The sequence below is a fragment of the Poromitra crassiceps genome (assembly GCF_964638095.1).
Source record: "Poromitra crassiceps genome assembly, chromosome: 27".
NCBI classification, from domain to species: Eukaryota; Metazoa; Chordata; class Actinopteri; order Beryciformes; family Melamphaidae; genus Poromitra; species Poromitra crassiceps.
The window spans coordinates 3,772,094-3,800,064 of NC_139650.1; the positions used below are offsets into that span (position 1 = coordinate 3,772,094).

A 27,971-nucleotide genomic window follows, 5' to 3' on the forward strand; every position below is an offset into this window, starting at 1 on the left:
GGACTAAAAGACCGAGCTCAACATTTCTATGGCTTCAAGCAAGACATGAAAAGGATGAATTGAGTAATATGTAACATGTGGGGAAAAGGAGCGTTGCATAAGCGTCTCGACAAAACTCTAATCTGTGCTGATTTGTTGTTGTTGTTGTAGTTGTTGTTGGTGGTGGTGGACGTACCTGTTTGATGAAGGAGAGGGAAAGAAGGTCCCAGGATACAATGCCATGATCCATCAGCTCCAGGAAGGCAGTGAGAGTGAAGGCCAACATCTCACCAAACCTGAGGAGCGCAAAGCAGAGCGGTCCCTTAGGGCTCTTCACACTATATCTGACCTAACCCATTTACCATTTACTATACTGGGCTAACTCGGCTCTAACCTGCGAGACCTGCCTTAAGACCCGAGTTACAGGCAATATCACGTGTGTGTGTATATATACCGGTATATAATATATATATATAATGCCAGTAATGCATTTATATAGCGCTTTTATCCAAAGCGTTTGACAATGTGCCTACATTCACCCATTCACACACCGAAGGCGGCAAGCTGCCACGCAGGGTGCTGGCACAGCCATCGGGAGCAATTTGGGGTTCAGTGTCTTGTCCAAGGACACTTCGACATGCGGACTGGAGGAGGCGGGGATCGAACCACCAACCCTTCCGATCAGTGGACGACCTGCTCTACCTCCTGAGTTTGTCTTAATTTGCAGAGCCAAAGAGGACAAATGTTTGAAATTTCCTGTTTTTAAATTGTCTGATAATAACCTTACTGTCTGTGATAAGGTTAAATATCTAGGTCATTTTATTTCAGAGCAATTGTCAGATGATGATATATACAGACAATGCCGTCAAATGTCTGCACAAGCTAATACTTTCTCACGTAAATTCAACATGTGTACAGATGGAGTGAAGGTGTCTCTGTTTAGAGCAGGGGTGGGCAATTATTTTTCATGGGGGGCCACATGAGAAACCCAGATTGTTGCTGGGGGCCGAACAAATATTGTCATGCCGTAACCCAGGATCTTTGATGATAGAGAGGACCACAAAAAAAATTCCTCGCTACCAAAGGGCCAGATTTTGCTGAGGGTTGGGGGCCGAACGGCACCGGCACGAAAACATTTGGGGCATTTGAAGTCCGGTTTAGAGGAATAACTCATTTTAAATTAACAGTTGTGATGTCATCATTCAGTCTTAAACACCAATATTTGATCCTTTTCTCACTAACTCCTATATCACCACCTGCTCTCCCTGCAGGGCTTGAAATTAACTTTTTTGACCACCTGCCAATATGGCTGCTAGATTTTAAAGTTAACAGCCAATTAGTATTTCCACTAGCCAAAATGTTTTTCTCCAACTCCAAAACCCAAAAATCCAAAACCAACAAGTTAATTATTTACATTTTTACTTCAATGTAGAACAGTCATTTCTCACACATGAGATTACTTTGAGCCTTTTAGTCATAAAGATTATTGAAGATATTCCATATTCCAGACTGAAATGTTATAACAGAAGTGGAGTATTGGCCAGAATGACATGAACATTTGGACACTTATTCAGCAGGTATCTTGCATGTTGCATTCAGGTGCACGATTTTTTTGCAATTCCAGCGCGGGCCACACAGGTGGCGCTCGCGGGCCGCCAGTTGCCCAGCTCTGGTTTAGAGCATACTGCACACCACTCTAGACTGCTCACCTGTGGTCAGATTACAGGAGGTCAAGCATGCACAGACTTCAAGTGGCATATAATGATGCCATGATAATATTCCTCAGGAGAACTAGATGGAGCTCTGCAAGTGAGATGTTTGTCACGGCGGGGGTTAACACCTTCCAGGCACTGTTGAGGAATCTGATGTATAAATGTATCGGTCGACTAAATGTCTCACAGAATGTCATTATCAAGCTGTTGGTAGATCCCTGCTGTAGTGATGTCAGATATCAGTCACCTCTGTGGAGACACTGGTATATGTCGCTCTTATGAACACTGCACTATTTATTTGAACATTGCTTTTTTCCCCTACTGTCAGTAGGGATCCTTTTTTAGTGTTGTATGTCTTTTTATATGGACCTTGAGTCTGGAATAACGTTTTGATATAGGGTAACCAGCTCAGTGGCCTTGTGGTCTGAGTGTTCGCCCTGAGACTGGGAGGTTGTGAGTTCGATCCCCGGCCGAGTCATACCAAAGACTATAAAAATGGGACCCATTGCCTCCCTGCTTGGCACTCAGCATCAAAGGGTTGGAATTGGGGGGTTAAATCACCATGTGATTCCCGAGCGCGGCGCACGCTGCTGCTCACCGCTCCCCCAGGGGATGGGTCAAATGCGGAGAACAAATTTCACACATTGTGTGACAATCAGTGGGACTTTACCTTTACCTTTACAGCTGGGCAACAGCCCTACAGCAGGTTATTGGACACGGTTTAATGTCAATGTCCGGATTAAAACTCACTGGGTGCCACTCTCCACAAGACGGGCCAGTGTGCCGATGCCCTCCATATTGATGAACTCGGTGGCGAAGGTGGGGTCAGCTGACAGCTTGGCCAGCTCCTTCAGAGCCTCCAGGCGAGCGTCGATGCTGTGAGACTGGATCCTCTCCAGGAGCTGACGGGCAGCACGAGCCTGTCGGCCATGACACACGTGATGTCACGATGCAGTACACCGCAGCCAATCAGTGGATTCGTTAATGTTAATGGAGACAGGTCTTGCATAATACATCTCTTATATAGCTGCTTGGGATGGAGAGTTTTTTTTTTTTTAAATATATTCATATATTCTAGCATTGATTTCATGTAACACATAATGATGAGGACTGTCCTTGACTATTTGGACAGCGATACACTGAGGGTTTGTCTCTATACACTTTCAATGCAAAATGAGATAATGCCTATAGCGATAAAGCCAAAACATTTCCAAGTACATCAGAGTCAGGAAGACATCGTGACACTGTTGGTAGCTCCCAATATTTTTCTAATTTATTTTACATTAAAAATGGCGTTTCGAGCCCTCGCAGGCTATTTGTCAGGTTAGCAAACCTGACCTGAGGAAGAGCCTGTGAGGGCTCAAAATGTTGTCATTTCTAATGTAAAATAAATTAGAAAAACATTGGGAGCTACCAACAGTCTTCCTGAATCTCATCAAGTAACTGTTTTGACTCAGCACCTGGAAAACAGATGTGTGTATGTATACTTTGCCCTCTCAAGTATATCAGATGAACAAGTTCAGAATTCATGAATTAAAAGTATACTTTTTCCAGTCTTGTTGTATTTCAGTGAAAATTCAGCTGAAGCAGGGAATCATTGTACAAATATGAAGCTGTATATCTTCAGCAAATTACAATTCCACATCTTCCCGGTGAACACACAACTGAGCAGGAATCAAAACAAATGTTGTCTCACAGGAGAAATGGCTAATCGTAGGATGGTCCCATTCTTGATTTCGCCACGGCTCTAAAAGACACAAAAGGAGGCATGTAGCTACAAGCTCATAACTCATGTATAATGTAATGAACACAAGGTAAGTAAGGTAAGGGATGTTACAGTGTAGCTACAAGCTCATAACTCACTTATAATGCCATGAACACAAGGTAAGTAAGGTAAGGGATGTTACAGTGTAGCTACAAGCTCATCACTCACTTATAATGCCATGAACACAAGGTAAGTAAGGTAAGGGATGTTACAGTGTAGCTAGAAGCTCATCACTCACTTATAATGCCATGAACACAAGGTAAGTAAGGTAAGGGAGGTTACAGTGTAGCTAGAAGCTCATCACTCACTTATAATGCCATGAACACAAGGTAAGTAAGGTAAGGGAGGTTACAGTGTAGCTACAAGCTCATCACTCACTTATAATGCCATGAACACAAGGTAAGTAAGGTAAGGGATGTTACAGTGTAGCTACAAGCTCATAACTCACTTATAATGCCATGAACACAAGGTAAGTAAGGTAAGGGATGTTACAGTGTAGCTACAAGCTCATCACTCACTTATAATGCCATGAACACAAGGTAAGTAAGGTAAGGGATGTTACAGTGTAGCTAGAAGCTCATCACTCACTTATAATGCCATGAACACAAGGTAAGTAAGGTAAGGGATGTTACAGTGTAGCTACAAGCTCATCACTCACTTATAATGCCATGAACACAAGGTAAGTAAGGTAAGGGAGGTTACAGTGTAGCTACAAGCTCATCACTCACTTATAATGCCATGAACACAAGGTAAGTAAGGTAAGGGAGGTTACAGTGTAGCTACAAGCTCATCACTCATTTATAATGCCATGAACACAAGGTAAGTAAGGTAAGGGAAGTTACAGTGTAGCTACAAGCTCATCACTCATTTATAATGCCATGAACACAAGGTAAGTAAGGTAAGAGAGGTTACAGTGTAGCTACAACATCATCACTCACTTATAATGCCATGAACACAAGGTAAGTAAGGTAAGGGATGTTACAGTGTAGCTACAAGCTCATCACTCACTTATAATGCCATGAACACAAGGTAAGTAAGGTAAGGGAGGTCACAGTGTAGCTAGAAGCTCATAACTCACTTATAATGCCATGAAGACAAGGTAAGTAAGGTAAGAGAGGTTACAGTGTAGCTACAAGCTCATCACTCATTTATAATGCCATGAACACAAGGTAAGTAAGGTAAGAGAGGTTACAGTGTAGCTACAACATCATCACTCACTTATAATGCCATGAACACAAGGTAAGTAAGGTAAGGGATGTTACAGTGTAGCTACAAGCTCATCACTCACTTATAATGCCATGAACACAAGGTAAGTAAGGTAAGGGAGGTCACAGTGTAGCTAGAAGCTCATAACTCACTTATAATGCCATGAAGGTAAGTAAGGTAAGAGAGGTTACAGTGAGGCTCACCTGCTCAGTGATATAGAGCTGAGGGCCATCGGCGTAACGCAGTGCAAACTGCTCCGAGCCCGACAAAGACCAACTAAGGATGGAGAGAGAGAGAGGGGAGGGGGGTGTTGAGAGAGAGAGAGATAAGCAGACCGCCCAGAAGTAAACCCATTGCATTTCTATAGCACAGTGGCCCTAGGAAGAATTAGTGAGGTGAATGTTTGAACAGGATGAGCAGGGTTTATAATGTACCATGCAAGTAGAAAAGGTTGCTAAGAGTCACACCGCTGCCTCCACCAGTTCCATCGACCAGAGCAGCAGATGTACAGTAGAGACTGTGTGGGGGGGATGTTCAGTGGGCGTTGGTACTGAAGTGCCAAAATTCTCATAGCTTCAAATGGAGGAGTGAGGCAGTCAGGCCGGCGAGATGAAGGTTGTAGTGTTCATCATCAATGTTTAAATAAATAAATAAATGTTTAAATGTACCCCGTGCCCTTGTTTGTTTTAAATTGTGCATACCTTTTTCTGTGTGTGAGTATTTGAGAGCAACGCAAACCGGAGTCAAATTCCTTGTATGTCTACATACTTGCCCAATGAAGCCGTTTCTGATTTCTGATCTATCCAATAAAAGGCACAAATTAAGTTCTAACAGAGGTTCAATGAGGAAGACTATAATCTGCACATGTATGCTTCCATAGTTCACTTCTCGTTTCATCCCACCTTCATTATCTTGCTTTATACTATATTCACTTCCTGAAACTCTTCGCTCTTAAATGTTAATATACTTGACCAATACGTATCTATCATACAAAATAAAGCAAGCAGCCAAACGGTAATGTCTTCATTTAATGTGGAACGCAAAACATCGTTAAACCTGCATTCCTGTGATAAAGTTAACGTTTGAGTCGGCTTTAAAACGGAGAGTGGTGGAGGTGGGAGGGACTATTTTATTTCGTGGAAGACTGATTTACAGTATACAGACATTTAGCCATTTAGATTGCTTTATTTATTACACATCGAAATATAAATGACTGATCTTATTGTTTTGTTGGCAAGTGACCATGGTATAAGCGGGTTAATGCACTTCGAGGTGTACATTATCACTTTTTAAGGGACTTCGCGGAGGCAAACCATCCTCGGCTTCGCCTCGGACGGTTCACGCCTCTCGCGTCGTCCCTTAAAAAGTGATAATGTACACCTCGTCGTGCATTAACCCTTACATATATGCTATGCTATACTATATGCTTCATATCTTGCATACATCGCTCAAAAAAGCCTGTCAACTTCCGGCATCAATTGAATAATCAGCTGTTTGCCAGCTGGCCTCAATTATCCAATGGCATAGCGACACATCTTCACACGCCTCCATTGTAAGCCAATCGCATGGCCTGCTGTCCTTTTTAAACTTGTCTCTTTTTATCCACTTCAGTCTGCTCAAATCTGCAACTGCTGCTGTCATCGCGCCACCCCTCCACCTCCCCGTCTCCGCCCAGTCTACGCAGACCCATCAGTCTCACGGCCGGAACACACATCTTGCGTGTGCTGTGCGTCTGCGTGGCGTCTGCGTGGCGTCTGCGTGGCGTCTGCGTGGCGTTTTCATTTCGGCTCCCATGTTAACAGGTTACAGCAGCCACACCACCGGCATCAGACGTGCGTCTCAAGCGCGTGTCTTGCGAGCGTGAGACGCGCGTCATCTAGAGAATAGAAGCGAAGCCTATTTTTTCCTTTTACCGCGCGTGTGTCTCTAGCGTGTCTCTACACAAATAGACACAAAAAGACATTAAAATGATAGTTTACAGGGGCAGCCACAGCCAATCAAGGCTCGTTTTGATTTGAGACGAGAGGATGAGCTGAGCTCACAGCTGCAGTTCTCCTGCCCTCTGAAAACCAGATAGGCTACAACGTGGCTTCGTTCCTCCCCTCCCCACCACACACACACAGACACACACACACACACAAATCATACTGCCTCGATTCTGAAGTGAGCCCAAGCGATCTTCAGTTAAAATCATCATTGTATTGTTTATAGCAAATTTAATAAAAGGTAAACTCTATAGGAAGATAGTTGGCAGACAGGCAGCAGCGCAGCAGCTGCACGCACCAGCCACACTGCCTGTGTGGATGCCGCGGGCGTGCCAGCCGCAGCAAGCACGCCACGCACACGCCACGCACATGCAAGATGTGTGTCCCGGCCGTCAGGAGAGTCGTGACCACCACCACCCAGTATCAGACACTACTCCCCTTCTCACACCAGCAGTCTCCCCCCAGTCTCACAAAACCGCACGCTCTCACTCTGCTACAAAACCCAAAAAAGGGGGAAAAAACATGGAGGTGGAAAAAAAGGTTCTTTCCACTCTTCCTGTATTCCTATCACAGCTGGCGGCCAGCCCAAAAAGTTGGTCTGTCGACTGTCGCCTTAGTTTAACAAGTTGAACAAGTTTACCATGTTGGAGTGCTCACGATGCCTGTGGGCTCGTGACTTTATTGACTATTAAATCAATATTGCCAATAATGCTGTCTTTGTAGAATAAAGTCAGGTTTTTATTGATATGTGGGAAACTGTAGTAAAATGGGCAGGGGGGCACTTTACACATAATTTATTCACAATAGCGGCATACTGCATGTATAATTTAAGATACAACTATCCATATGAATTCACTCACTTTCTAGTCAGTTTGTTTTGTAGGTCACAAAGAAGTGTTCTAACCGCATGTCAAAATTGTAGTCTGCAGGCTAGCTTGAGGGCTTGCGGACCTTGCTACATTGTTTTATCTGGTTCTAAATGAGCTTGTATCTCTTGTTTTCTTCTCTCTTTTTAATTATGTGATACATGTTTTTGGTGTATTCTATTTCATTGTCTGTTATGTAATGTATATTGTTTTCCTGTTCCCCAGGAAGACTACCGTAAATTCCGGACTATAAGCCGCGGCTTTTTTCCCGTTTTTTGGCCCCTGCGGCTTATATAACGGTGCGTCTTATCTATGGATTTTTTCAGAAAAAAAAAAAAAAAAAAAAAAAAAATCTCTCTTTTTTAGCACTCTTTCTAACTATAAATCCACTTCTGTTTTAATTTCCTCTCTTGCCCTCTTTTCACCACACCGCGGACACTGTGTGCACTGTAAAAATAAACAACGGTGGTGTTGTGTTATGTTGTTTTGTTGAAATGTTACGGTAATACGGTAAATGGGAGCTTCCTCAAACAGCCATCTCTTTCCCGACAATCCCCTCTGTGCGTGACCACTTACATATGGTAATTACGGTAAGCAAACGGCCACAAGCCCATCAACTCCCTCCCCCGACTACCAGGAGAAAATCACAAACTTCGGCGAATTCACACAAAGGAAGATCAAGGAATATTCCATCGAACCGGAGCAGATCATAAATATGGATGAAGTGCCTTTGACGTTCGACCTGCCACTCACTCGGACTGTTAACAAGAAGCGCCCTGGAGGATTCTTTCACCAAAAAAAAGCTTTGCTCGTTCTCGACAGCATGAGAACGAGCAGTAGATGATCATGAGGTGGTTTTTCAGACGTGTCGATATAGCAGTTTATCGCAAAAGTGTAATGGAAACACATTTTTCGCATTTGCACGTCATGTGACCCATATTATCCCTTGGAAAAGGAGCGGAAAATAAGTTTGGTAAGTAAGGTTCGATAGCCGTGTCAAAACCTCCGCAGCAAGTGGAAAACTTTGAAGCAACGCTACCTAGCAGAAAGACGAGTGTTGTGCAAAAGCGTAGCCGGGCAAATTAGATAATGTTTAATGGCAGAAATCGGTCCATGGTGACAGCAGGCTGCCTGTGTGCGCGCATTTGGCACAGCGGCGAGATGAGAGGATGAAAAGCACACACTGGTGCGGTGGTGCTGTCTGAAGTGAATACAGTGACTGTGAGTAGGCTAATACATTGCACACGTTTCAGGTGCAATTATAGAACCAAATCAGCCTTTTCCCCCCTCCATCTCTAAATCGGACCAGTTGTAGGCTATTAGGCTACCTTTTTTCCTCTGCCTGTCGCGCTGACTGCATTCACGCAGCCAGCAACATTTTGCGACTCATTTTCTTTTGAATTGATAATCAGGCTCGTTTATATGCATTGTAACTTCATGTTGGGATTTCCATTGACCATTGGTTGGATTTGAGCATGCAGGGGACGGGATATGGGGCAGATCCCCGTGCGTAATCACTGTGGCAGCTGCTGCAACGGGGAATCACTCAAACGCAACTTCAATGGAAACGCCTACAAGTCGCAATTGTACATTGTCGAAGTTGTAGAAATATCGCAATTCTTTTGCGAAAAACTGTAATGGAAACACAGCTATAGATGAAGAGGAGTTCGTTGGTTTTGAGTGACAATGAAGGAGAGAGGAGAGTGGTTGACGAAGCCACCCTGAACCTGTTCGTTTCCGACACTGAAGATGAGGACTTTGGTGGTTTCAGTACGCAGGAAGAAGAGGAAGACGAGCATTAGTGACTTGACTACTCTGGTTACAGGTTTGCTGCACATATAGCCTATTGTTGTGTGATTTTGTCTGGGGATTAGTGACCTGACTTTTGTTTTGTTTTGTTGAAATGTTAATAAATGGGAGCTTCCCCAAACAGCCATCGCTTTCCCGACATTCCTCTCTGTGCACGAACCCTTTCATATGGTAATTAAACATCAAAACACCCGCGGCTTATAGACCGGTGCGGCTTATAGAAGAAAAAAATAGTCAATTTTGGTCCCGCGGCTTATACACCGGTGCGTCTTATAGTCCGGAATTTACGGTAGTTGTCGTCTAGGCATCAGCTAATGGGGGATCCTTTTTAATAAACAAATAAACAAAGTAAAAAATATGCTAATTATTTTTGCACTGTGACCTTTTGGATCTTATATTTGACCTTGTAACACTCTATGCTCTTTTCTTTTTGTCCACCATGTGCAAAATACTATAAAGAATGCAGGCAATAATTCTTTCATCCTGCCATAGCCTGATGAAGACCCAGTGAGGTTGAAGTTGTACATTGTATGTAAACCTGAGGTTACCTGTGTACCAACACTTCTGGATTAAATTTCTCGTAAAAAAGTAACCAGTAAGCTCCTTTTTTCACTTTTGGCAATAATTCTTTACAATTTTCCCAGCCATCACCATAGTCTTTCTCGATATGCATTTTTACGTGCATTCATGTGTCCTCCATGACGTGTTGGACGTAAAATCTAACCACTGAAGGAAGGATTAAAAGAATGCGAGGATGGAGGACAGGTAAAGGAAGTGCATCGGTCAGGGACACGATCGGCAAGAACAAGTGGGAAACCCCAAGACTCACTGTGAGAACGATGCATCACGTGCGAGCAGCGCTGTACAGTCAGTTGGAGCTGCTGGGAAAATGAACTGCTGTGCCTCTTATTTGTTGACGAAAATGTCAATAGATTTCTTCATAGTTGTTATCATCACAACTTTGTTTTTATTTCGTTACTGTCTAGTTTTCATCAGTGGAAATAGGTAGTCGACAAACATTTTTCGTCTGCGAAATTAACACTGGCACTGCATCTTTTTCTTCTTCTGATCCCCGCCATTTTCTCCCCAATTGCACTTGGCCAATTCCCCCTGCTGCCCCACCCCCTCTGCCGATCTGGGGAGAGCCGTAGACCTGCTTCCTCCGATACATGTGCAGTCAGCAGCCGCTTCATTTCACCTGACAGCGGAGAGCTTCACCGGCAGGACGTAGCACGTGGGAGGATCCCGCTATTCCCACCAGTTCCCTTCCGCCCTAAACAGGCTCCCCGACCGACCAGAGGAGGCGCTCGTGCAGCGACCGGGACAACGCTGGCACTGTGTCTTAACACATTCACTGCCAGCCGTTTTTTTTTTACTGTAGGTAGGTTCTGCCAGAGGGTTTTTTTGAGGATTCTGGCTCATCTTTCAAGACCCGAAGATTCTTTTCTGCTAAGATTTTGTGAACACACAATATCTCAAAAGAACTAATAGAATGTGTGCTTTCTCTGTCTAAAAGAGTTAGTTTGTAGAGTTAGTAGTTATGTAAGCATTAGCAGTTGAATACAGCATGGTTTCAGCGTCTGAAAAATTATTCTGAGATAAACGGCTTTTTGTGAAATTCGATAGAACAGTCACTTTAACCATTCATTTTTGGCATCAGTAAGACGTCAGACATCTAAACAATAGTTTTGAACAGTAATTTCCTCCATAACAGCAGGAAACACCCCTCTCCTTCAAACTCCTCCCTCCGTGTGTGTTCTTCTTGGCTGCAGCGGGCGTGTCACAAGCTCGTTTCTGTTGCTGCTGTAACCTCGCGTCACCAGGCTCACTGCTTCTGCTGCTGCTGCCTGTCTGCTGGCGGCCGCTGTGCAAGTCTGGATATGGGCTCGCTCGTTTCTTGTGGTTTCGGTTGAGAACTTTGATGAAGCTTTTGCGATTCTGGTCTTATTTATGCTGTGTGTTTCAAAGTGTGTTCCACCCGTAATCTATTATGCAAATTTGCAATCCCGCACCGCCAGCAATCAGCGCGAAAACGAAAGCGTTTTCGCCAATCCATTTTCATGAGAATGGCTTCCTCACATTGCTTTTTGCTTGCCTTCCTCTAGTCTGGGAGAGCACTGTCGCCACTTAGTGGGTCGGTGGAATGGGTTGTACATGTTCGGTGGCTCCAATATTGATATAAGAGATGTAAAAGGGTTAAAATTCATTTTTTTGACGTATTAATACGTCATTGGCAGTCAACCGTTGGATTTTTTTTGACGGATTAATACGTCATTGGCAGTGAACGTGTTAAGTGCTCACGTGCATGGTGTCTCACACAGCCCATCGCAAACGGCCAGGAAACTGTCTGTGCTCACGCTCTTGAGAAGTTTGCTCACTCCAAGACAACTTGAGAAGAACTTTCTAAACAAGGACACGAGTATGGATGGACTTAGTATTGTTGCACTTGAACATCACCTCTGGTGTCGTTTTTTCGTCTCCTGTGCTCTCACTGGCTGCTGCCTCTACTGATGTTGATTTATGGCACAACCCAATAAGATGCTGCTGTCCTTCCAGTGCAAACAGTTTCTTGGCACAACAAAATAAGACGCTGCTGTCCTTCTTCCAGTGCAAAGAGTTCAGAGTTTCTTGCAATGCCAGATTGTGGAGTAAGACCTACAGAAATATGCTTGCAATTCTGTGCAATTTCTGCCCTTTTACTAAAATAAAGCCCCTCACATCCATTTAAAAGCAGAGACCTCAACTTTGCAATTACACTTTTTCAGCCACAGATAATAAAATATATCAGGAATATAATATATAATATAATAATATATACATATATCATATAGGAGGAGTAATGCTTACCCATCGCATACTTCCCGTATTATCGAGGACAAAGGTTTTTTCTGCAAACAGAGAAAATGACAAAAACAAAGAGTTGAAATGTAACAACATACAGTATTATAATTACCATTCAGTGCTGTGTTTTGATGTGGTACGACAATGGCAAGAATAGATTTCTGTGTGTTTGCATAATTTATATCAAGGATATACTATTTTGAAGCCTTTCCCCCGTTACACTGACGGCGTTTCAAAAGTCTTCCACAGTCTGCTTTGCCTGTGTTACTGCTGAGAAATAATTAAGCAAATACTTTTAGTAGAAAACATGTCGGTCCATTCAGCCCACATCACAATACATGGCACACTGAGCGCCGACCACATGGCACACTGAGCGCCGACCACATGGCACACTGAGCGCCGACCACATGGCACACTGAGCGCGGACCACAATTTCTCACATGTGGTTTTTGATCCAATTCAAATGGGTATATGTGAGAGGCTTGAAAGGAAAATACTGGGGTGTGTGTGCGTGTGTGTGTGTGTGCGCATGTGTGTGTGTTTAATTTGTGCCAATCATCAAGGTTGCCCCTCTGCTTTGCATTATTCCTGGTGTATAACTTCCATTATGTAGTTGAAACTTTAGAGCGTATGTTCATAATTAAATGGAAAATGCTGACTGTTGTATATAAACTCCTCAAAAAAAGTTCGGAAACGTTATTTCGATCGATTATTTCTCCCCTTTAATAATACCATTTGGTATTGTATTTTATATCGTTGGAAAGCCTGATTAGTCACCTTTACAACGGTGTACAACTTGTAAGGATCGTGCATTCGTGGAATGAGCAACACAGCTAAACGTTTGCAGGGGATTTTTGCAAATTTCTTTGGGGCGCTACCCACACGGTTAGCTGTGTTGCTCATTCCACAAATTCACAATCCTTACAAGTTGTAAGTACACCGTTGTAAAGGTGACTAATCAGGCTTTCCAACGATATAAAATACAATACCAATTGGTATTATTAAAAAGGGGAGAAATAACTGATCGAATTAACGTTTCCAGACTTTTTTTGAGGAGTTTATATATGTATAACACAAATACAGACCTGGTCAATCTCAATAAGTTGAGCATTGGCACCAGGCCATTCAATGGCCACCTTCACAATGTCGGAGGGGGGTGGCATGGCTGTCCTGCCGTAGCAGCCTGTGGGGGGGGGGGACACACACAATTAGTATCAAGCAGATTTTATTCCTAATAATAATTCACTGGAACATTGCATTGCATTAAACCGTGACTGTGGAAATGAATTCCATTAACCTGGAAAATTGGGAGGACGAGTGTGACTGCAACGTCTTTACTGCCATAATGAAAAATGATGTTTGCCCTATTCAACTTAATATAAACATGACTTCATTCGGTGTTTCCATAATTCCACACACACCTATTTCAACAAGGTGTTTAGGCCCAGAAAGTACAATCTTGAGTTTTCAGTGTGAGCCTTGCTTAACGCTTAGTTCACACAGACAACCTACGCCTTGCCTTGCCTCAACCCACGCCTACGCCGAGCTGGGCGTGAACCTGTTACACGCTTTTGCGATCACACCGCACGCCTTTTGCACGCCGAACCTGGAGCCGAGTCACAAGCGCCTCTCCTCTCTCCCGACTGTATTTTTTCACGTGTTGTCCAGAATTGTCATGGGTAGCCTCTAGGTAAAATAAATCTGATATATTTAATGTTCTATTGATGCTGGATATGTATAACCAGGTCTGACTATAGTCGGACATTTTAGAGAGGTGATCTTGCAAGAATATGTGCTGGCACAACAACATTGTCCATCTTGCTTCTTCGGTCGCTATTCTCTCTCATGAAGATTTGTTTGCCGACAGGGAGAAAGCCCCACGTGATAGCCACCCGTCAATCTCTCTGTCTCTCTGCTCAACATGTTGTAGTAACTCCATTTTATTTTGAAATTCAGTTGACTTTACCAGTTCCCACGGATATTGTCGCGTTTTTCTTTCATGGCTTGACAGAAAAGCCTGCCTGCACGCGCCTTGTCGGCGTGAAAATAGAACTCTCGCCTATTCGATAAAATCGGCAAGGCACAGGCAAGGCGTGGGTACACGCAGGGACGCCTATTTAAAAGTGTGGGTAAAGGCAAGGCATAGGCAAGGCTTGGGTCGTCGGTGTGAACGAAGCCTAACTCCAGCACAATATGAACGGTACAGTACAGTACATACATTATACATCACCTGATGGAGAAGTGTTGAGTGAGTCAATCACTCCTCCCACAGCTTTGCTGTACGAACCACTGAGTCAGCTCCCCTGTAGACAGAAATCCACACACTGGTTATGTCAGGGGCAGAAAGCTTGCTTTCCACGGGTCCAACAGCACAGTGTCCCACACTACACCACCTAGAGGTGGGTGCACTCGGAGAGACGCAGACCTCTGCCAAGGCCCATACTACAGTCTGCTCTGATATGCACATGTTGTGAGTCGGATCAGAACCCTGGCCCACCCACATCCTCCCAGCCGGTCTCCCCATACCCACCCCTCAAACCCCGACTCTCCAATAAAGTACTAGACAGCATTGGAGTGGTAGGTAGGCTGCATTTCACATCTGATCACAGTAACGCGCACGCGCACGCACGCACGCACACACACACACACACACACACACTCTATTTAATTATGTCAAAATGTAGTCAATTCTCCCACTTCTATTTTAGCACAACCATTTACTTTGGTTATTGAATGAAATCTACTATAAGAGATGTTACAAAGAGGATATTTAAATTTGGAAGACAAGGATAAATAACAGTAACCTCCCTTGACTGTCAATAGCTCAAAAGTGTTATTCTGTCTTGTGCTCTCTTTTTCTCAGCTCCCTTTCTCTTATTCTTTCCACTCCTCCGTTTCTGTTTCCTAACAATCAACAGGAAGAAAAGTCAAATCAGAGTTTCTGGAGGTTAATCAAATGTCAGGCAAATTCTTGACAGATTGCCAGATCGATCTATCATTAGCGATAAGTATCTGAGCTGAGGCCTCTCAGAGCTATTTAGGCATATTTCGGAACACTCCTCACATCGTTTGCTTCAGTCTGTGTGGCTGCGCACTCCCTGTCCTGCATTTTCTCTCTCGTGAGCTGCTCATTTGTTAGCGAAGGAAGGGATCAGTAATGATTGTGAGAAATAATATTATTATAATAACAACAACAACAACAACAACAACAACAACTACCTTTGGATCGTCAGTCACCATGCAAATGAGCTGACTGAAATAGTGTTCTGGAAATAGTTTGGCCTTCAATGCCAAGTCTCCTTTAGTGACTGACAGAGAGCAGCACAATCCATTATCTGCAGTAGATTTGCTGTAATGAAATACGCCACAGAAAAAGAAACACACACACACACGCACACACACGCACACACGCACACACACACACACACACACACACACACACACACACACACACACACACACACACACACACACACACACACACACACACACACACACACACGATGACTTGCCTAGCCTTCTGTGCATAGCAGCCTGGTGGTTTGGGCTGGGACCAATACCTATGCTGATTCTGAATATTTTTACACCCTTTGTGGTTCCATGCTGTTTGGTCACAGTTTGCAATACTGCATCATCAAAAAGTCACAAAATATCTGGAGTCCCAGCCTATAGCTCGCTTTCTCCTTGATATTTTAAAACTGGGGGGGGGGGGGGGGGGAAAAACGTTTTTCTCTTTTGGACGAATAAAAACGTACGGACTAAAAAAACACAGGCCTAAAACACATTGCCACTCTTGTGTGGTGGACGGCCTCGCAAAAATAACCGTGATGTTGTTATTATTAGCAAAGAGGAAACACCATGATGATATCCTTTTTTTATTCATACTTAGTAATATACTATTATTGTTTATTATTATAATCAAGGTGTCGGGTATGGTCACTGCCAGGTCAATCCTGTCCCTGTTCAGGTGGCAATGAGTGAGCCGTTTACTGACATCGCATGAATTCTGGGAATTATAGTCCTCAGAATTCAAACACACCTCTCACTAGTTCTTTGCTAGTTAGGTGTTAATGTGTGAATCACGCTGACCCCTGTGAAAACTGCAGTGCAACCAACTGGTGAATTCACACTTGATTTCCCCATCAACATCTCGAGAGAAACCGTGAAGAGTGTTTGGCAGGAGAGAGAGCTCACTCTGTCCTCTAACTTGAATAGGGAGAGCCAAGCTGTCCCACAGACTCTGCTGCCGACTCAAAGGAGGTGGCAGAGAAAAAACAAGACATAAATGCATTCGGGGTGCATTCAGGACACTTACGGCTCCTCATTTGAATAGAAATCTGAATCGTTCCCAAAATGCTATGGGTGAATAATTGAACTAGCTTATCGTCAGTCTTCACCCAACGTTGCTCTGAGTCAGGATTTACCACATCAGCGGTGGAGCTCCTTTCCAGCACTGCCAGTGCCATTCTAAGAGTTTGTGTTTGCCTGATTCTATCAATATTAGGGCTGCACGATTAATCGTATTTTGATCGTCATCGCGATATGAACATGCGCGATGAACACATCGCAAAAGTCACGTGTCATCGCGATGAAAAAAACGTTACATTACAGGAAGAGCTAATGCTCTTTCATGTGTCTTTCATGTCTAGTGTCAAACTCTGCACATTATGGTTGCTAACCTCCATCGACCACTGAACCTTCTACATTCATTTGCAGATTGAATAATAAAAAAGGCAAACTGCTCAACGTGACACGCGGGGGACGTGCAGGCGGTATTAAACAAGCGCACCCTAGTATGTTAGAGAAGCAGTAGTGCAGAGGGGAGGCGGACCTCTGAGCCTTCTACATCAGACCATCGTGATTAATTACCCGTTTGAATTACAAATTTGCAGATTTAATCGTAAAAATGGCCAACTCCACTCAACGTGACGCTCGGGGGAGGTGCAGGCGTTGTTGAACAAGCGCACCCGTTATCCCCAGGTTCATTTCGGAAAAGCAGAGTAGAGCGGAGGGGAGGGGAGGCGGACTAGATGAGCAGCAGAAGTCACTTGTGTTGTGAAAATGTTGAAAAAGACGACACTTTCGTCTTTTTCCTGTTTTCAACCAATGTGAGTAATGAACAGGTCTTCAACTGTGAATTCAACTCGCCTGTTTCCATGAAGTCGCTTCCATTACATCCATGCTGCTGTGTTTCTCTCTCTCCAATAACATAATGTTAGGTTAAAAAGCCACGCGATAACTGACGTTATCCGCCTGTAATTCTGCCTGTTTTCTGCCAGCATCACACACGTTGTTGGTCTGGATCTGTATCGTTAACGTCATTTGCGCCTTTCAATGTTGCTGGTAGTGATAGCCTATAGTGCTTCAGCCGCTTGACTGTGCTGTAGTAGCCTATCCACTGGTGTCTCTCATGCAGAGATCAGCTGTCCTGTTGTGAACGTACAGCGGTGCAGCCAAACAGTATTGCAGCTACTTCATAAATCAATTAATTAATTCATAAATTAATTAATCCCCCCACCGTCAACCGCCCAGTTTCACTGTGGAACCATCGCAATGGCTTTTTGGTTGACACCGCACCCTCGCAACCCTAATCACATATATTATTCTGCAGTGAAGCTCCAACATTCAACTGTAGGAAAACATTTTTTTTTTTACTTCAGGCCACGGGGTTTAAAATTGCTTGAATGTAGAGATTCTGAGTTTGAGCTTTGTGCACCCCTATTCAAGTGCAATATGTTCAATAAAAGCATGTTTGAATAAAAAATAATTGTTAAATTTCTTTATTTAATGGACATAGGCTATTATTCAATGTTTGTGGTCTATGTTAGCTGTGTATCTTTTAAAGCAGAAAGACATGCTACTGTTGCTAATATATAGCCTACCCTTTAATATTTGTTTATTTATAGCTTCTTTTTTCCCCGCAGATCATATCGTCATCGCAATATTGAACAGTGTTATCGCACATCGCATATTTTCCTCATATCATGCAGCCCTAATAAATATCTTAGCTTATGCCACTTCACATCAGCAGTGCCTCTGACAGTGCTAACCCCATGATCACTCTTAACCCATTGATACCTGATTCAGCATTTGTGTGTGTATCCCTTTAAGACAGCGAACCACGTTAACGCGGTTCGCGGTCTTAAAGGGATACGCACACAAATGAGAGATATACACGCAAATGCTGCATCAGGTATCAATGGGTTAATATGTGGGGACCTGCTCTCCAAGTTCATCCATTTCAAATGAGAAACCATCACGACTGCATCACTGCATTGCAGATGTCAGATTTATTCTAGTATTTGTTTTATTTCAAGCTCCCTGTAAAGTGTATCATGATGGAGAACTTCTCAAGTTCTAATCAAAATGTATGCTGTAGCATTATAGTCGATAAGCAGACTCGGATCACTTTCATCTCAATACATTTGAATCACAGAATCATGTGGACAATGCTTCAGAGTTTGCAGCAACCGGGATGAACAGAAATTGAGTTGAAGGATGCGAATCATGCGATTAACATCAACCACAACAAATTGAGGTGGAAAGTGAATAAGAACGTTCTCCACGAGTGTTCATTTGGAATTCTCTATAATGATAATTTGCTAAAGACTCGCACAATGTTTAGCGGGCTAATTAATTACCGTAGCTATTTCTTTGTCTTTTGGATGGGTGATATCCCCCTCGCAATATCCTACTAATATAATAGGGTAAAATTTGGCACGGCGGGGACCCACAATTGCTCAAGTGGCCGAGCTGCTTCTGCGCGTGCGCGAAGCGGGTGAGACCTTGAGGACCAACGAGGCACCGGAGAACTAGAAATGAGTGATGAGGAGGATGAGGAGGAGAAAGGTTTCTAGTTCATGTATAATAAATAATAATAATAATAATAATAGCTTGGATTTATATAGCGCTTTTCAAGGAACCCAAGGCCGCTTTACAAAAGTACAAAAAGATGACGGACACACAAAGAAGATAACAAAGAACAGAAAATAAAGCAACATATTTGAAAATGCTCAAGGTAGCCATTCATTATTAGCATAAAATCATTCCATTTTCTATATTATTCAATCTTGTGTAGAACAGGGCTACTGGTAGCTGTGGCAGGAGCGCTACATTGTGTAACATGTTCTTGTGTCCTTCATGACACATTGTACTGTATGTAGTATCTATCTATAATAACCACATAAGAACAAATCAGAAAAATGACAACGCAAGGATGAGTAAAAATCCCCAGAAGTTTACTTGCGAACCGAGGATGTATCAGATGTTGTAGCTCTTCAAGTTGCGTTTAAGTCAGAGACACCGAAAGACAGCCCATTTGGAGCACGCTGAACGCAAGCTTTGCACGAAAATGTTTGCACAAACGGTGGCAATACGATCATCAAATGTAGAGCGCTTTCCTGCGCAGAGTCCAAATCAATAGTTCTGCAACAGCCACAGTATGGCGGGAAACGTACTGACCCACTTTCACACCAGACAGGAGGAGAAAAAGGACATTATAGTAGGCTATATTTGACTGTTTCACATGTTAATACCCTGAAAATCACTTCTTTTTTTAGGTTGTGTGGTTGTCTGATGACAGAAACTGACATGCTGATGACTAAAGTCACACAGGAACTGAAGGTGACAGGGTCAGGGTCAGGGTCAGTCTGTTATGGTTTCTTCTGTCCATCATTACCATGGTAGGCCATGTGTGCTGGGTTGCTGAAGCAGGGAGGTTTTAGTCAGAGACCATGTTTTAGTCGTGTAATAGTTTTAGCAACAGGCTACAAAAGGACTTCACAGCTGCAGCCGGATGCAACAGCAGCAAAGCGTCCTGGAATGTCTGTAGCGTAGCAACTATTGCTAAGTAGCCAGAAACCCCACTGTCCTCCGCTTCAGTTTAGACTGGAATCCCTCCTCCTCCTCCTCCTCACTTTTCACCCTGACCCGGATGTTTCTGACGCCATTTTACTCGTCTCAACAATGTGGGAGACAGCAGCAGACTGCTGTAAACACCTGTCTAGCTGCTTCAGATGAGATGGAGCTTTACATGTATGCTCTGCTGCCTGCAGCCATGCTAGCTGCTGGACATGCGGACAGCTCCTCCAGCATCAAGCAGCCTCTTCAGCGCTGATCAGGGACCAGCCTCCCCGCCCCTCTCCCGACTCCCCCGGCTTTAAGGGGGAATTGCGCAACTGACCCCAGATCATTAAAACATCTCACCCCGCTGTACTGATGGCCCAATCAAATGCAATGCATGATGGTAAATAGGAGATGACTAACTCTCTCAGACTGCTGCCTTCATCAGAGGAGGAAAAATAACTAGCAGTGTCTCTGTCTCTCCAGATAAAAATCAAACGCAAGTTATTTCCGCTTGAAACACGATCACAGCGATTTGCATCTATAGGAGGCGCTTAATAAAACCTGATCAACCATTGGCATCTCACGACAGTCTTCATCTCTACTGTCCCCGCAATAGCCGTGAACACAACACAACACTTGCTTTAAGTGCACATAGGCTATTGTACATGCATATCCCCCACAAGTCTAATAAGGGAGATACATCCAATCCTGCCTAACGTTAGCACGAAGCAGCAACTCACTTGCTATCAGAGTCGATGCTTGCTTTATTCCTCGAAAAGCAGATATAGCAGCTATTGAAAGCTGCGGTACAGCAGCCAGCAGTCAGCCACTGGCTCCCTGCTCCTCCATCATGCCGCCTGTTCTCGGTGGCTTTTCAGTGGATGTCCCGACGCTTACCGGGACATTTTGAATAGTTAGCTGACAAACTGAAGGCGAATGAACTCTAATGTGTCGCTCTGCGAATCTGCGATACACTCACCCTGTAGTTGGGCCATCGGTGATGCGTTCAGTGTCCCTTCCAATGAAACACTTTTGGAAATAGGATACAATTCCACGCCTTGTAGGCGGGACAACAAGGTAAACGTGTCTACTGCAGTGAGGCAGACCGTTCTTCTGTCTTGTGCATGGGCGTGGGTTTAGGGTGGGACATGTCCCACCTACTTTTCTGAGGAGCTCAAATTGTCCTTACTTTTTGGGTAGGCCCGAAAATCCGTGATTTATATTACTGTCTTTCGGAGGCTGTGGCGGGCTCATTTTTAAAGCTAGCATGATGTTTCTTATAGATATGAAACTAGAAGAACTAAGGAATAGATATGGTAGGCTACCAACCAAGTCAACCTACCATGCCAACAAATCAAAGCTAATCGGGAGGTTGAGGAATACAGACTTCTTTATTGAGGTAGAGGCAGAGCAGGTATGCAGAAATGTATGCCCAATGTTGCCCATGTCTGTGAGTTGAGGCAGTAGTAGTCAGTCTCAGCCATGCCCATGTCCATGTCTACCTCCGTAACCTCTACCGTAAGCGTAACCTCCATAATGTCTACCGTAACCTCCATAATGTCTACCGTAACCTACATAATGTCTACCGTAATATCTAAGTTTAGATGAGTTAGATGAAGCAGTCATGTTCTCAGCATAGTGAGATGAGGCAGTCATGTTCTCAGCATAGTGAGATGAGGCAGTCATGTTCTCAGCATAGTGAGATGAGGCAGTCATGTTCTCAGCGTGAGATGAGGCAGTCGTCATGTTGTCCACATGGTCATGCACTGGGGGGGTGTCTGCACCAGCTTCCACTTCATTGGTTTCCAATCGTACTGTTGAGTAAAAAAACAATGAGAACTGAACACTCATGATGACCACATCAAAGGCTAAAAAGGCAAGGCCACACAAAATTGCCTTTTAGGCTAGCTAGTGATTTTCAGAGAACCCATTTACCCTCGCAGTGATTCCCAAACTGTGGTAAAAAAAACTAAATTTAGGTGGAGAAATCAGTAGCTCTAAATAAAATTTCACTGAAATTCATGCTTGCATTATTCTTTTTTGCCATATTAGTCTGACTCAGAAGACTGTAAGCATGTGTGAGAGATGTGTAGCCTACAGGCAGGGCCCGAAATTAACTTTGACTCACCGGCCGGGGGTAGATGGAAAAAAATCCACCCGCCAGGCATATTTTTATTACCTTTAATATATCTAGGGCTGAAAGGAGTTGAAAGGACTCTCAGCTCAGCACTGCCCGCTCCGCATCTCATAGTAAAACTTTCTTGCAGGCTTATAAACTTATAAGCTCCTCATCTGTCCTCCTGGTCGATTTTCATCCCAACTTTTCTCAGTCCGACGTGCGAATATCATTTGCCACGAAATGTGAATTCTATGTGGGCTCACCATAACGTTAGCGGACTTGCCTGCATGCTCACTGAGCTTGTCAAGACAGCTGTGTGACAGCTGCTACTTCATAACATTATAAACAAAGTAAACGACTTGAAGAATTCACTTGAACACTTGTAAAGTTACTCCCACTGGGTTGAAAATGAGGAAAGAAGTGTAGAAGTTTCATGTTTAAAAGACTGCCTCTTTCATGTCCGCAACTCACATCTGTCACGTGTGCTACCTGGCTGCTGGGTGCGTTTGTTTGTTCCCACGGCGCGTGCCGGTGTGAGTAGATCCCCGTGTTAAACAGCCCGAAGGACCCCGCCCAGCCATAAAACAGACAGTCTCACAAAGCACTCATGTTAGCCGGCTGCACACCAAAACAGTTTAAAATTTTACACAATGACCATTTTGGGAACCGCCACGTGGCGGGTAGACGCCTGAGCATCACCCATCAAACTAAAATCTAGTCACCAATGGAGCTTGGCGTTGACGGGTGTTAATTTTAGGCCCTGTGTACAGGTACACAGTCTCTCTGCCCATGGATTTTTTTTTAATACATTTGGAAACCTGTGTGGTGGAAAATCTGATTTACCTCCCAGATTGTTCAAACCATCCTCATGTGGGTCACCAACTGGTGAACAAGGTCCTGTAGAATAGATGGTATACACTTGCAGTTAATACAGGTTAGGCTACTGCAGTTATTGATAACAAAATACAGGGCAAAGCCAGTTCAATTTTAGCCTCAATATTTCTCTTGCCTTGTCCAATGCAATAATGAACAACCTGAAGCTGCAAGGCTGATAGAGCCCAGAATATTGTGAAATTGTACATGGTCTTACTCTCACCTTAATCAAGTTAATTTACTATTTCGTACAAACTGATTTAAACAGCATTATAGAGAAATACAAACCTTTAGCAAGCCAAACACTCAGCACACAGAGAACCAAAGCCCAAAAAGTTTCCATTGCTCTGGTCAGCAATAGACAAAACAACTACCAGAGCCACAGCAGAGGCTTATAAAAGCATCTACTGCTGCCACAGCTGTTGCTGATCAGCTCTCATCAGTAATTGGCTCTCTCCTGATAGGAATCAGTGCAGGTTCAGCTGTTAAATTAGTCTGATATGACAAATCTGCTTCAAGTTTTATGGAAGATTCTTACCCCCCATCCGCCCCATAAAAGATCTTGAAATAAAACACTGCAGGATATTGTCAAAGAGTCAATAAAATGGGGGTTGGATTTAAAAGTAAATGTAACTACATGTACATTTTGGGGGAAACTGCAAAATGCAACTGAAACTAGTTTTCCACTGAGCGTGATAGCAAAGCTGTGACATCTGGATAATAGGAATTCATGTGATGGATTTGGCTTTGTTGAGATGAACTCTGAAATAAGAACAAACAAGTCCATTCCCTTCTAATCAAATTAGCAGTAAATTCACCTAAAGTCCATTCCCAAAATGTAAAAACAGAAACAAACTACTTTAGGGTTTGCTACAACCATGGGCGCAGGTTTAGGGTGGGATTTTCAGAGGAGCTAAAATTGTCCCCACCACTTTTTGGGTGGGCCCGAAAATCCGCGATTGATATTAGTAGCTACTGTCTTTCGGAGGCTGTGGCGGGCTCATTTTTAAAGCCAACCTACCATGTCGCGAAGGGGGCTAAATAACACTCCAAAGTTAGGCTCAATTTTGGCGAGGGAAAAAATTGGCATGGCCATTTTCAAAGGGGTCCCTTGACCTCTCACCTCAACATATCTGAATGAGAATGGGTTCTGGGTAGGGTTAGGGCTAAACACCTTGAATTGCATGCACTTTCTGTGAGAAAGGTGTCTTTCCCTTTTAAAATGTTTAAGCTGTTTTCTTTTCAATCAAGTCTAAATCTAACTTTAATATAAGTTTTTAATAAAAGTTCTAATAACGTTTTTATTATTTTTAGAATGTATTTTAGATTTTGAATGTAAATTGTCTATAAATTATAATACATTTGAATCTAATGTAATTTCACCTATTTTTGGCCCACGGCCCTCCACCCAGATTAATTTTTGGCCCTTCATATGAAAGAATTTGGCCACCTCTGATTTAGCTGCTGTGCCAGACTGTTACGTTGTTGGGATAGGCGCATGTGTGGTTCTGATATTTTGAATATATAAGCTACAGTGCAGTATAAATAAGGTTGTACATTGATTTCCCTGCTGCCCTGCTGTGTTTGTTCATTAATTAAAGGGAGAGAGAGAGAGTCCTCCAAAGATATATGTCGGTTCAGTCTTTGTTTTTGGATATTTGCCACTTGCCAAATGTCCCCACCAGTTTCCAAATCAAACCTACGCCCTTGCCCACTCAGATTTCCATCCTTTCTCAGAGGATGATGAAGATGATGCGATGTAGCTGTTTCAGATGTAGGCTACTACTTCGCCTACTCAGCATTGACATGGCATTCCGCACTTAATATTAGATTGACGCATAATGGGGATGCATCTATGCATGTGGGTGGGATGCATCTATATAGAAAAAAGTTGACAAACAGACACTATGTAATTGTATCTACACTATTAGACCAGGGGTGGGCAATTTTTTTTTCTCCAGAGGGCCACACTGACTTACATCAAGTAAGGGAAGGGCCACACATTGGACATCATACCTGCCAACACTTTTCGCAGGAGGCTGCCTATTTTTAACCCTCTCTCCCGTTGTGATTGGTAATTTCTTGTTAATCTCCCGATATAATAGTGATACAAATCCAATGACTGTAGCAGATGAGATTTCCTAACATAATTCTGCCTTTTATTGCGTTTTTTCTTTGAGGACCTTGGGGGCTGGATTGAGATGGTCCAGGGGCCAGGTCCGGCCCTGGGGCCGCATTTTGCCCATGTATGCTATAGACCTATGTGATTTATTTGAAGTGAACTTAAATTTTAACTTGTGTTTGTATTCTAAGAATCTTAAGTGTAACAGCTGGTCTTGGTTAGATTGATCTGCCCTGCCGCTGCGTGACGATATCACCACACCTACTCTATTCTAGCTGTTACAGGTTTTTTTCTCTCATCCAGGCCTACTGAATCTCGCTCTGTGTACAATAGGATTTCCAGATTCTTTCCAGACAGACTGATCATTTTGTATAGGCTATAGCTTGATGCAGACAGTGACATTTCATGTTTGAACAAGCAAATAGCCTAGTAGTTGTCCCCCACCAGTGATGTAGTTCCACCATTGGGTCAGTCCCATTTAGGCCTATTGTCAATGCTGCCCTCTAGTGGCACAAAGTCAACATTACAGTGTCACCAATGAGTGGACAAACAGAAACCGATGTTTTTAGTCTCGATAAAGTCTTTTTTCTGTAATATTTTGCACAAGTTGGTTCCTTAAAGCAGAATGCAAAATAAATATAAAATAAACTGGCTGCATCTCAAATGAACCGACATGCAGGCTGACATCCGCCGACACCCATGCTCTAGTGCAGCGGTGCCGGGCAGCGCCAGACGGACAAGTGCTCCCTGCTGGGTGCAGAGGGACAACATCTCGCTGCTAACGCCCGGGAGAGGAAGAGGATGCTGGGGCTTATTGTCACCTTCGACCGGCTCCGGAGCATCATCCGAGGGACAAGAAGCTCTCCAAATCAGAGACTCTCCAAAGGGCACAGATTTGCACCTAACATTCATCTAACATGAGTGTGTGATTCACAATGACAGGGGATCTAATCTGTCCGTTTTCAGGGGTGTCAAACACAATTTCATCCCGGGGCCACATCAGCATTATGGTTGCCCTCAAAGGGCCGGTTGTAAATGTATCACAATATTTTGTATTACATAATTGCCTCTGATTCGATTATTGCTTACCAGGCAATCTACTGTACTCTAAATGTCGCTTCACACTTAGAAGTTACAGTATAGTGTATCTAGTACAGCCTATAGGCCTATACCTCCCTAGGCGACCTCCCTAACAGGCTTTCCATAGTTGTGAGATAAAGGTATGGAAAATGTACAAGGTTGGCAAAAAGTCAAATCACACTGGAAATGTCCTTTAAGGCAAGAAACTGCTGACTATTCCAACCTCTAGACTCAAAGCTAACGGTGATTGTGGCTTTGCTGTTAAAGCTCTGAGGAGGGCAATATGCTGGGCTGGCATACGCTATTCATTCTTATACGACATCACTGAGAAATTAATAACCTTCCTACTATACCAACTTTAGTGAGGGTCACAACAAGTGCATCGTGGAACACATTCTTGTGGAAATTGCTGTAGGTTTTGATTGATTGATTTGTTTTAGTCATTGTGTCGTGCACTGTTGACAGTGCCCCGCCCACATGGGCTTACAAGACACACGGAATACTAAATCGACAATACAACATAAGCCAGCGTTATAATAGTACAACTAAATCACAATATAACATACTGGACTCCCGACGCAACAAAACAGATCATCACTTTCTAAACAGAACGTTGTGCCTTCGCTCCCAGGCCTGGCAGATAACATTTCCTTTAAAGAAGGTTCCTTTCTTAAAACACAACTCAAGTTTTTCATAATCATCCAACTAAAAAACAACAACAACATGAATAGAGGACATTTTAATCAGTGTATCTCCCTTGCATCATCAAAGCTGTACAACAGAACAGAAAATGAATCTCGTTCTCAATTTTACACAAATTACAAAGCAGACAAGGTCTATCTTCAGGGTAGCATTAAACCTCCCAGTCTCCAGTGCCAAGGGCAGAGTTCCAGAGCATAACTGAGCACACGGGGACCTTTTTCATCTGTCCAAATCAAACTTCATATAAGGCTCTACACAGTAACTTTTATGAGACGATAGGTTCTTAGCTTTGGTTTATACCATAAATCAACAGACCATTTATCTTTATACAAAAGAAACATATTACTCGTAGTCCCTCAGATATCACAAAGTAACCTGTTATGAACAATGAATGACAAATCGTTCAAATGGAATAAGTATTTCAATTGCCCAGGGATGGGCGATGTTCCAATTAAATATCTTTTTTGTGAGTCTCTGATCAGACATCCTCACCAGTCTATTCCATAGTCAAAGCATTTGACCTTTGTGTCTGATGTTTGGAGATTCCCATCCCATATCTCCACTGATGGTGCAGAACCGATGTGCATTTGTGAATTCCTAGAAAATAACGGATAGCTCTCACAGTGTCACAGCTTAGATGTTCCCGGGAACCCCAAACACCAGAAGCATGATCCGACACAGGACAGACATAGTTATACAGTTGTGTGTAAGTATGAAAGGAAGGATGCCAGGGTCGTGACTCCATCCCACCCAATGGACAGGGAAGTCTGCTGCTGCACGTTTACAGACATGCTTTAAAAAGACGGTGATCAAGACACAGGTTTTGCAAACTTAGCCTAACTTTGCCACAGTTTCTTGTGGTTTGTGCTGAAGTTAAAAGGTCTACATCATTCACACACTTTGGGGTTATCAGCGGACACCAATGGAACAGTCTGGTCTTGACCAAACACGTGTGCGAGATTGTAATTTGCTGAGTTTCGCTGAGTAGTCAAGCTAGATCAAACAGATGTATAGATATGGAGAGGAACGCAGGAGTATATAAGACCCTGCTGGTCTTCACATCGTTG

General features: G+C 43.4%; 1 protein-coding gene across 1 annotated transcript in view; it reads right to left on the reverse strand.

Annotated features, from left to right (window-relative positions):
* Positions 1-14,437, reverse strand: part of elmo2 (engulfment and cell motility 2) — a 40,600-nt gene extending 26,163 nt beyond the window's left edge. The window contains exons 1-7 of the mRNA XM_083661731.1: positions 14,394-14,437; positions 13,249-13,346; positions 12,170-12,210; positions 4,866-4,938; positions 3,388-3,438; positions 2,442-2,611; positions 176-275 (exon numbers count right to left, since the gene is read on the reverse strand). Coding sequence (XP_083517857.1) covers positions 176-275; positions 2,442-2,611; positions 3,388-3,438; positions 4,866-4,938; positions 12,170-12,210; positions 13,249-13,326 — 513 coding nt within the window. The 5' untranslated portion in view covers positions 13,327-13,346; positions 14,394-14,437. The remainder of the gene's footprint in view (positions 1-175; positions 276-2,441; positions 2,612-3,387; positions 3,439-4,865; positions 4,939-12,169; positions 12,211-13,248; positions 13,347-14,393) is intronic.
* Positions 14,438-27,971: the final 13,534 nt, after the last annotated feature.